General features: G+C 30.8%; 1 protein-coding gene across 2 annotated transcripts in view; it reads left to right on the forward strand.

Moving 5' to 3' along the window:
* The window catches only part of LOC130899110 (neuroligin-4, Y-linked), a 530244-nt gene that overhangs the window by 475330 nt on the left and 42073 nt on the right, over positions 1–12841 (forward strand). For both annotated transcript variants that reach the window (XM_057808881.1, XM_057808882.1), the window contains exon 6: positions 4255–4406. In XM_057808881.1, the coding sequence (XP_057664864.1) occupies positions 4255–4406 (152 nt within the window). The remainder of the gene's footprint in view (positions 1–4254; positions 4407–12841) is intronic.

The following is a 12841-nucleotide window of genomic DNA, read 5'->3' on the forward strand; positions in this document are numbered from 1 at the left end:
TATTCATATTCTTACTCTGTATTCATACTAATCACAGTTTGAAACATCTTAGTGCAGCATTTGACCATTTAAAGAATGGATTCAAATATTATGAGATTTTTGTTGATAGTATTTAGTCATAATATTGTAGTAGAATTTACAAAAGAAGAAGAGTTAGATTAAAGTTGAGAACATTTTAGTTTACATATCAAATGATTCGAATAATGAGGATGATTTTCAGAACTTCAAGTGAAACTCCGAAATAATTTCTCATATTCCCGTAGTTCCCTGGTGGAACTAGTAATTCCCATATTTTTTGACCGAAGAAGCACATTTTGATCTTTATAACTGCTTTTCAAAAAAAGTTGAATTCATTTAGAATCAGGAAGGCTATACATAGAAGACTATAGTTTAGATTATTGACAAAAAACTCTATATACCTATACTCCGTATCCTTTTACTTCTCTTCTGCTTCTTTGTATGAGTCAATTGTATTTTCACAGCACCTCAGCTTTCTACTGAGCATTTTTATCTGCTGTCTCGTTGATTTAAAAAATCGATAGCTATTCAATTTTCCCAACAACTTTAACGGCTTCTTTCCTGCTCTTACAATCTCATTTCTTTGTTAATATTCTGACATGCAAGTAAGGAAGCTTCATAAAATTCCTATGTTACATTGTAGAACTCAAATATTCATAGAAGTTAATTATTAAACAAAGTATCACAAAAGTTGGAATTATTCCGACTGAAAATGTGAAATCAGTTACAAATCTTCTAGGTTTTCTTATATTTTCTCATTCCGGGGTTGGTCCATATTTCAACCATTATAATATAATGTTTTCTTATTTATTCACACAGTTACTATCGGTGGCGTGAAATTATAAACACTGTCTTTTACTCACCTAATTTATTCAAACATTTCATACTACACTTACTAACTAAATAATTAACTTATCACTAATACTTAATTGATATAATTTATATAAATCGTTTGTTTGATCTTCTATTTCGTTCTGTTCACTATGACTAGAGTAGGTCAAATTAGGGAACTAAATAAACGTAGAAACACTGTAGAAACGTTGGCTTGATGATAATGAGGTAGTAACAGGATAATACTGGATCGAACTACTCCAGACACACTAATGAAGAAAAATTAGGAATAGATACAGAACGGCTGATATATATCAAAAATATATATATATATATATATATATATATATATATATATATATATATATATATATATATATATATATATATATTGTTGAATTTCTCTGAGCAAAATTGAATCCTATTTTACAAATTATTTTTTTATTTTAGTATTTTAACATTATACTTAGATTTTATGTTTAAGGAAACTTAACATTTAGTTGAAAGATATTTTAGAAAAGGAAAAGTAAGTCCTACCTCTGTTTTATGACCCCGGACACATGGGTCACACAAAGGACTCTTTTTACTTTTCGGAGTAATGCATATATTAGAAAAAATGAAAGTATTGTAGAAAATATAAATTACTTTGACAGCAATATTAGTTTCGGAAAAGCTAATTTTACTATATTTAAAATGGGTTATTGGGTCTCTATTCCAATAAGAATTGATTTAATTTGGAATGGTTTGATTAATATTCTTCTTTCTATCAATTTTATCTGTCATCATGCCGATGAGTTCACTCCATTTCCATTACAAACACACGAGTCTTTTTCATTCCGTCGACTTTATCATTATCTACTATCAAAACAACTTTAATGAGTTCGTGCGGAGCTGCAAAAACAGACAAGCCACTTTTTACGGTAAACGACCTCGAGAAAATTCTATTTCATGAAAACTCCTATGTGGACATCATTTGTCAGATTGTAAACTGGACACAGGAACAGTATAGAAGCTATTTTTGTAGGTTCATTTCAGTAATCTATATAATTTCTTTTCCTATTTCCAATAGATATTATCTATTCCAATCGGTGTATATACCTTAGCAATTGAAAAACATTTCTAGAAAGTTAATTTCTATGGAAACCCTATAAAAATATTGTTATGGAATGAGTCATATAAATTAATAAATAAATAAATAGAATGAATCTGATTTTTCAAATCCTTATCATCTCAATCTAATGATACAATGGAAAAATATCACAAATCGATAAATAAATATTTATTTTCCATAAATTGCGAATACAAGAATCAAAACATATGAGTGCTCTTTGTAGCTCACAAACAGAAAATAGTCATCACCATCAATAGCACGAGAGTACAAGGTGAGCTAAAGCTTTCTTCTGAGAAGATTTTGAAGCATACATCTAGATGAGAACAGTTTCTTTAATACTGACTATCAATATTTTCTTTTCAACTTCTTTTATTTATAGAGATTTTAGTCGTAATTTGTTTATATTCCTCGAAGATTATACAGAAAGGTTTAGACAATGGATTTGCATTGCCACCCAGTTAATTTACTTGATGGAATTAATACTACTAAGTGATATTAGGAGCATTCCCATATCTCATCGTATCGTTTCCTCCATTTACATTATAATAGTTCTTAAAAAAATCTCTTGCTTTACAGTACACTAATCATTATGGTACCCGCACTCTACTAAGAACTTCGGTAGTACTAGGCTACTAACTTCATTTTCAATTCGCTCTTGTCCTTTCTGCATATTTAATGATTTATCTACATAAGCTCCATAGAGAAAAATCTGAAGCTGTAAGGTGTGGGTGAGTTGATGTTCACTCGAATGGGGACCAGTAATTATTCCATTAATTATTATAACCCAGATATCAATTTTTTGATATATATGACCTTCAGTAATTGAGTGCTTGAACCATTTGAGCAAAATTAGCCCCAGATCATAAGACTTCAAAATATCATAAGACTGCATATGGCGATCGGGATCAGATGGTACATTTCGTCTTTTAGGTTACAAAATATCTACCATATGGCTGAGTTAGCTCCATGAAGTACTATGAGGATTATTTTCAGTTTTTGATAAATCAAGTCACAAGTTTTCTAATGCCAGCATTTTTAATATTATCAAAATGATCATTTTTTATGAATTTATTCTCAATTTTTCTAACTGGACTGATGGGTCTGACTGGTTACTTTGTATTGAACAAATCGCCAAATCGTTGAGCTCTCGTTTTATCTCCACATTCAATAAAAATTAGAGATTCTGTGATGGGGCCATAATTTACTTATATGTATGTATTTTTATCTATATAACGATATATTTTACCATTTTTGTCGTTTTTTCTCTTAAAACAGGAGATTCATTGTTCACTAGATGAGCACTCACTAAATATTGATTGGGTTATTAGTTTTAACAAATACTTGAGTGAAGAAGGGAATAAATTTCTTCTTACTCAGTAAATGAGCTATGGCTTCACTGAATAAGATAGTCAAAGACCTTTCGATTGAGGTATTCCAAGACCCATATAGTTTCGCAACAAAATTTTTGATATCACTATGTTAGTATATATTTTTGTAACGTTTTTCGTATTTATTTACACTCTTTATATTTGTGGGGTGAATCAATAAACATTGACTCTTATGTTCTTAATTTACTTACACAAATCATTTATATTCCTGAATTAAATTTTACAAAGTTCTAGAACAAAAAGAAACAAAAGAGCATAAATAAATCGACTTTCCTAGGAATTATATAGATGAAATAATGTAATAATCCAAATTCTATAATAAAAAGTTCATCAATGGCTTGTCTGCCATTTATAACAAACAGATTGCAAGCGCCGCACGAATTCGCCATATTTTACAATTCCATTGTAGCTGGACAGGACAGGACAGGACAGGGGACCCATTTCGAAAGCTTGTTCGAAGCCCTTATCGAGGAAATCTGCGTTCAAAAGTTCAAAATTGATCTCTTTTTGCATTTTTCCAAAGAATAAATTATTTAAAAAACAATAAATTCTATAACTTATGTCCACTCTGTATATCTGGAATTGAGCGTAGATGGATAAGTTGAACACAGTAAAATTTCCAGATATAAAAAATTATTATGAAGCTGTTTTTAAAGATTTAAATTATAAAGTAAAAAATCTTCCAATTTCTCTGTTTTGTGATCCTTTATCAAGTGTTTTCTATTGATACGAGATAATCGCAAAGTGAATTCCATTTTTCTCATTAAAAGTTCCCCATGTAGACATTCCATATTTGAACAAACAAAAACTAATGCTGATAACATTCTTCAAATATTCATTTAATTATATACATAGATACTATATTTTGGTCATGATCCATTAATATAAGTATCTTTTTTGTTACAGAGGCAGGGCTGCATTCATGGAGAAGATTTACCATATTTATTTGGTGCGCCACTGATAGGAGGTCTTATGCATTTTGCAAAAAACTATACAAAATCCGAGATAGCCCTATCGGAAATCACAATGATTTACTGGAGTAATTTTGCCAGAACTGGGTAAGTTATCGTCACTCTGATCGATAAAACAAGATATCGATTCTCACAATTACAATTTATTGAAAACATTGAATTATCAATGTTTGGATTGTCACTTCGATAACCTAGTCCACATAGTCACCCAACCTACATGAATACAGAGTGATGCGCTGAGAAAATTATGCATTACGTAAAAGTAATTTTATGTAAACTACGATTTAACTAACTTTTCAGAGGTTGAGAATACGGTCGCTATAATTCATATAAATGCACAATTTCTGATGTCATCTCTCAAAATTTTACATAAACTCGAGAGATAGTTTAACTTCAATACTCATATGTATGAAACAAATTTCGTTTTTGGGTAAATGTGGAGAAAACAAAATTTTGAATGATGATGAAATATCATTGAAATTACTCCATCTCATCCATTGACATGAAAATGTTTTTTCCGATTTAAAAAGTCAGATAAACACGGATGACGCTGAATATTATTATCTGCTCTTTCCAAAAGTAGTTTAAGTGAATTTTTGCATCTATATGGCATGAAAGATGGAACCCATCATACCCATAGATTAAAATACTATTAAAACGATATGTTTCTAAGGAAGCGAAAACCTTTTTCTGGCCACTAATATCATGACAAAATATTAAATTCAGATGTCCTATCCTATATTACTTCGGCATTTACTCTTGCCCCAATATTTCTTCAAAAGTTATAGATATTTTCATATTCTCTTTCATTGTACAATCTATTTAGCCCCGGTATTTCTCACGGTTTCTTTTGGAATCCTCGTAGTTAGAGGGATTTTTGCTCGTTATTTCCTCTTCTATACTGTTTTTCTTTCTTAGTTCCTTCTATACCATCTATACTTCTACAAGGTTATATCTCAACCAATTTACTATAGCTCTAATCAAAGTACTGGTCATATGGTTTGTAATTATTATCTATCCGTCCATTTCTCATATAATCGTAACGAACTCCTCTCGAGCAAACGACAATAATTGATTATTATTTTCCATTCGCAATACAAAAAACCCCTCGATCCTCCTATCGTGATTACGTTTGTTAGTCGTGAAATAATTGATTATTTTCAGAGTTCTTGTGAAAATATAACTAAAGTCTGTTTGTCAAAGAAAAATAGTAAACCAAAACATATTCACTCATGGTGCATCAGTGTTGAAAACGCCAAAGCCGAATCACACTCCACAATAAAAAAATAATTTCATACAGCAGATTATTAATATAAATTATAAATAATTATGCAAAATAATTATAACAAAAATATATTGAGACATTAAAATAAAATTTTCTTTTTTCACCCCAATTAACACATTTTTCTTATTCCATCTTATCCATCAGATGACATTCACTGTCGTCAAAATTTATAATAAGGGGCTCAGCTTGCACATCAATGACAATATCTTAATTTCTTATTTTAGTTTCAACCTTGGACACTTGAGGAAGAAGATACCCCGAAATGTTTGCTGTTTTGGAAATAACATTATCAACAATTCTTCTTCGAACCATTGTTGCTATTGTATCGATATATTACATGCAGTAAAATCATTTCAAGAAGTTTGTTACCTCCAGTTATAAAGCTAACCTGTATTTCAATGCCAGCGCATCAAGAAGAGAGTTCCACGAATTGCAACATTAAATCTTTAAACTCATATATCATGCAGCTCCAATATCTTTTTACTTTTTTCTTACTCTTGTTTTCTTGTTTATTCAAAAATTCATTGAATTCATCATTTATTGCCAGCCAATTGCAAATTTTATCACCTAAGTTCCAAATTATCTTTTTTTTAAGAATTCATACTGATAAGTTCCTTCAAATGATTATTCTATTAAAATCAGCGGAATCTGCGATTGAACATTGTTTCAGTTATCAATTGCGAAAGTGTATCCCTAGCATATCGAGTCGATTTTAAGTACTTTTACGTTCACCAGCAAATTGACATAGATACAATCTTTCTACTAATCATTAAGTCTTAAACCGCGTTAACCGCAAATTAACACCATTCAGGAAATTAACGTAACCTCCTGTTTAACTTGGTTATTATTTAACTCATCGTCTGGAAATGTTAACACTCCACAGAGTTTTCCGATTACGTATTAACCATTAACATGTTAAGTGGAAACTTGAAGGGAAACTTTTTACATTAATATTCGCGTTTCATGCTCGTATCGAGCTCGTAATAGTATAACCTACTTAACAATTTTCCAACAAATTGAAAGAACGGCGTCTGCAATGCAATAATGGATTCTTCACTTCTTGAATATAATGAAAAGTAGTTTCATAAGCATAAAGAAAGAAGTTCATCAAATTTTGTTATAACAAAGTTGAACGAATTAAATTGCTGGTTTTCATAATATCTAATTCTAAAAAAATATAGATGCATTTGTGAGGAATACTTCCTCAACATATTTTAAATTTTAGTTTCGAACTTGCCACGACGACGTCTCTATCAAGTCATGTATGGATTGAAAAGTGAGCTTCATAGCGTTTGACTGCTTTTGTAACGAGAAAAATACTAAAAACTAAAATATGGTGGCTATTAACTTCGCATAGTTGAGAACTTGTCAAAAAAAGTTTTGTAGACAATATTGGTGGTTAGCATGAACAAAATATTGATGTTTTTCTTATTTACTCATAATATTTCTATCGGTGTGAATTTTTTTACTCATTTATTAATTAACTTCGGTTTACTATGACTATTTTCATAAACTAATTCCGGTAAAAAAACTCGTCTATGTACCCAAAACGAATGTCCCAAAAATTTAAGAAAAACAATAAATAAATAAAAAGAACTTTCCATAAATTAGTGAAAAAAACAACAAAACAATGTGAACCAATCGCCCCTATGATAAAAACATATATAACAAACCTCAAATGAATTGTGCTTTTGCCAAATTTTAGACTTCCATTATAACCGGTCTAAGTTGGAGACGAGCTCATTATAATATATCTTTTACCCGATATGTACTTTTCATGTGATATTTTAGTAGCAAATTTTGTTGGATTCAACGCAAAAATCGTACTAAACATTTAGATTGACTATCAACTATTTTTTTAAAATTATTTTCTTAATTCATCTTTACGCAGGGTTGGAAACATATTACATATAACTTCATTATTTGTCAAGTGAGACAAATCAATGCAAATTTAGATTTTTTAATAGCTTTTATTTATTTTTGAGAAATAACAACCGAAAAAAGAAGAAAAATTTTTGTCGCTAAAACATTAATCAATATAATTGGGCAAGTTGTCAATGTCAAGTAATTTTTCCTAATAATGGCCAAAAATTCATTCGTATCGGTACATCTACAGCTATACAGAAATAAAATGCAAAAAAACCTTGCCACATGCTTTCTGTGAAGAGATATCGCTGCTACAGACACGTACATACGGCGACCTTCCCACTAAATTCAAAAATTTCAGTAAAATCTCAGTCTCAATTCTAAAACGTCTTCTATTCACAAAGTTCATATATCATATATGGAACATAAAATAGGATTCATTAAATTTGTTATGGAACCATCTCTTATATTTGTTGTTCTACTACAGCTGCCAGGTCAAAGTTTTAATGTAATAAAGGACTCAAACGGTGCAACACTCTTTATCAACATCAATATCATCCGACAACTTGGAACCCAGTTGAGGTCTGCAACCGCCCCGGCTTGCCGTAGATAAGTCGTTATATCTATATCAGTCTTAGTTTTTTCAATTTACAACAGGTTTTGTTTGTTGTTGTGGTTTTAAATATCCTCAATTAATGCGAATTATATTTTTTTTATAAATTCAATCGACCAACCATCAGATGGATTCCAAAGCTGCAAGCGTTTTGACAACTTAACCACATCCCAAAAAAGAACCTTCTTAGAAATGGCCCACAACTACAACTTCAACAAACCTAACTTGAAAATAAATATTCTAGCACCGGTTGGATAGACCAAGTAGGACTTACATCCTCATAAGGGTAAGCTTCCACTGGTCATCCCATCACTTGATCGACCAATAAGGGTATCAGGGGCGTTTTCCCAGCATACCCTTCCTATAGAGCCACTCATGATCTGAACCAGATTGAGATTTCCTCACGGGTTTTTGTCCACATTGACTGGTCTGTCTATCGGACCTAACTAATACATTTAACTTTCATACATACATTTTCATATTTAACATTTTTTAATTATACATATTTTCATATTATACAAATTTATATATTCTTATATCTTCACACGGTTTAACTGTCATACAATCAACGACACGGAAACAGTCATGCACTCTGGATGAAAGCTTATTCAAGTTGATTCCATAAAGTCGGAGTCTATTGATAATTAGTGGTGTTCCCACGATATATTTCTACAAATTAGCATTATAATGCTTTCCGACCGATATGGAATCCCTTTAATGGTTTTCACCTTCAAATAGGACTAAATCGTTACCCCGTGTCGGCTATAATAGCAACTGGCTTGATTCAGTCAGACACAAACAATTGACTCAAATTAGTTATCGTAAATTTCACCATAGATGATCGAATGTCAATTAATAAATTTCCGGCCCGTCTTCTGCTATCCTACTCGAGCTCATGATACATCAACAGAAATTCACACTTATTCAATATTAATTGAACCATCGGCACCACAGGGTATTTTGGTATACATACTTTCAAATATTTTGACATATTCATGAATTTTAACAAACTTGAAAAAATTACAACATACATAATCTATGTGAATTATAATAAACAAAACTTTATACCATGAATTATTCCGATATTAAAACACGTAGGAATTCATCTTCGAATCGAACAAAAGTCAATTTTATAATATATCTTTAAATACATCTTTTTCACAGTTAGTTTGATTTTCCACTTATATTGTAGTTTCCCTGATGATGGAAAGAACACCTCTCAAAAGCTTGGATATATAGTTCAATAAAGAGTTTTCATTCTACAAAATTTTCAGTTCCACCAAAAATTGACTAAAATTCTCCTTTAGGTGGTGGTGTAGATAGAGAACGATTTAAAATCGACACAGATCTTTAAACTTCTCGAATTGAGTGGTAGGTCGAAAACAAATTTCTACAAAGTGTGAACGTGATCATAAAACGGAAGGATCACCGAGCCTTCATAAGTTAACAAAGGAATATGAAAAATTCTAACATTTTTTATAAAAAATTATATTAGAGAAAGCATTGGATATTGAATTGTTAGGTAGCGAAAGCTGGGTAAACAATTTCAGCTCAATCGGAACCATCGGAAGTAACACAAATAACCGTGTCAAATTTTGAACTAAACAAACTAACATACGAAAAAGTCAGCTAAAGAAAATGAGGTAATTATTTTCTCATACCAACCTTCAGAATAAGTGTTATGATATTTCATTTATTCATGACTCACTCACTGTAGAATTTTTTTTTCAAAAACTACAAATTTTCGTCGAAACCATATTTTAATGTTTTTCTTATTTATTTCTATGATTTTTTTTCGTGGGGGGAATTAATAAATACCGTCTCTTACTTTTTAAACTTATGTAAATACCTCACACTACACTAACTTATAATAATTCACTTTTCACTTAACTAATTTATTGATATTCTTCGATTGCTTGCTCTTTCGATCTGTTCACTACGACTATTTATCATAAACTGAACTAAACCGAAATTTAGAATTCTACTATATGCAAGCAAGACTGGGTCCAGAGCGGAGATGAGTTCGTAACAATATTAACATAAACTGTGTCAGTAATTTTTATATTATTTGAGGATTACACAAAACTGAAGAAGCAAAGCCCTAGGCAACAAATAGAAAATATATAACATTTGATATGTTAGGCAAACTCAAATTAGAAAAACTTCCCTTGTTCATCACTCCAGAATTTTACAGTGTGAAGTTTACGAAAATTATGATGAGAAAATGTTGAAATACATACAGTGAAGTCTTATTTTGAGAGCGAAATGGTAAGTAGCTCCTATCAATGGTATGCTCGCAAAATTCAACGAAATAACACAAATATGTATATTAGTCTACTCATATATTGATACTTCGAATGATCAAAGCATCATTAATTTCGTTGGGAAAACCGAGAACGCATACAATCAAAGAGCTATAATTGTCAAAAGAATATAATTGGGGAACATCGTTGCGACTAGAATATAAAATTCTAGGAAATGCCGTCTCCATTTCTGCTTCAATGCTGATTTTTTGTTGAGTTTCCATTCAAATCAGTCATTTTCTGTATGTTATATACAGTATCTGAACAAAAAGTTAACCTCATCTCAGTAACTCAAATATAGTGTTTCCAAATATGTTAATAGAAAGGAAACGAATACTCATACCGAATAAATGAGACCGTCAACATTCTATTAGGAAAAGAAAAACTTGAATCTATTGAGAACAAAGTCAGTAAGCTAAGACAATAATAAAAAAATTCGAAGTTACAGTTCACGTTAAAAATAAAAGTGAAATAGCGGCAGTCTCGAGAATCTGATGTATCAGCATCCTTCTTCAAATTTTGAAATCTCACTAGCTTCACCAATAAGAACATTTACCTATTGTGTCAAATCTGTGTTTCCAGCTAATATATCTTTATTTTGAATGATTAATATTAGTTAGTGAAGTGAAAATAATTGTCATTTATCCATAGAAACGCATACCTCTCCGAAATTAAATGCGTGTACTTGAAAATTAGAGAATTATATTATGGTACAATCATTTATTGTCAGACATTTAAATTGCACTACTTTCAAATTTGTTAGAAGTTAGCAATGATTAGTGACACATAAGAGTATGATTTATAATCATTTTTTTAGAGGACCATCTCTTTTTCCAGCCATACAGGGTACCTACCCCTTCATTATAATGAAGCCGTAAGAGTGTTTTAGATTGGATAAATAAATTCAATTAAGTGGCTAGAGAAATCAACAAATCTCGCTCCTGTGTGATTTTTTGTGGAGACACCTACAGTGGGAAATATACGTCACTTCGTCTGCAGATCCTGCAGAGTTGTGATTATTAAATTGGATCAGATCATCAACTCCTGACATCGGAGGTATATGAAGATGTAAAAGAGCTTTGAAAATGAATTCAAATATTGTATAGTTATCAGGTCAATTCGAAAATTAACTTTATTCATTTGGTGTTATTATTGATGTTCAATAAAATATGAATAAGTGAAATACAAAATTTATTTATTTCATGAATGAGTACAATGTATCTTAAACATACATCATGTGTTCTCTTGTTTTCGTTATACATTTTTCTTTGTTATTCAGCTTTCCAGATATTTATATTTCCGTACTGAGAATAGTGGATCTCTTTCCATTTTGTTCCCACTTCTCATTACCATCAGTTTGGTTCTTCTTAAACTTATCAGTATTAATCTCAACCAGTCGTTCAATTACATTTCTCTGAACTAGTAGTACCTCTCATCACTTCCAGTTCCAAATTATAATGACAGTACCACTCGAACTAAATCAGTACTACTTGGATTATAACATTTGGATCTGTATTGTAACTTACTAGGTATCACTAAATACTTAGGGTTTTCAATCTAAATCTATTGAGAGATTGAAATATTTCGTGATAACCGCAGACAAGAACGTGCTAACAATGATTTGCAATGAGTTGATAAATTGAATATCAAAATTTGTATTGTATTTGTAACGATTTAATATGTTCTAGTCATCAAATTTATATCGATTATACGTTTCTGTAGATGTTCTAGTTAAGAAATTTCTATTCAAAATTCGATTACTTCTTCTAAAAGTGGATTGTGCCAATCACAATGTAAAATGTTAGTTTCCAATGTATTCGACGATGTTTACAAATGGAAGGCGTTTGATTTCTTCTGAACAGTCTTAAATCACCGACAAAAGCACATTTAAAATCCTATCAGTTTCCGCATTTGTTCGGCTGACGCCATTTTGCATTCAAGACAAAATAGAAATATATTAGAACTCGTCAGGTTCATGCATGTTGTATAAAGTGCAATCGAAGCTAAGATGAATTGAGTAAAAATTACCTGAACGAAAGAAACCTGGAATTAAATTCCTAACCAATCTCGAATAACGTTCTTTCCGCTTTTAGAGGCTGAAATATTTCACGTGTAGTGGTGAATAATTCATTGAACAATGCTACGTAGTTACACTGAGAAATGGGAATGGTGAAATAGCTAATAGCAGCAATAGATAGATCCAAGACACTATTTTATTATATGTTATCATAAAATATAGGGAATCATATGATTTCCATACTTGTGGATATTTTTCATTGCTTCATCGATTATTTAATGGTGGAGAAACTAATTTTACAGATATGAGAAATGGTGAAAATATATAATTATGATATTAATGTCCATACATCTAGGTGCACACACTGTTCACAATAATCTGTATACTGTCAGTCATTTTCTAGAACCATTCCAGAATGAATATTACTTTAAGGATGAA

Source organism: Diorhabda carinulata, chromosome 10 (genome assembly GCF_026250575.1).
Source record: "Diorhabda carinulata isolate Delta chromosome 10, icDioCari1.1, whole genome shotgun sequence".
NCBI lineage: Eukaryota > Metazoa > Arthropoda > Insecta > Coleoptera > Chrysomelidae > Diorhabda > Diorhabda carinulata.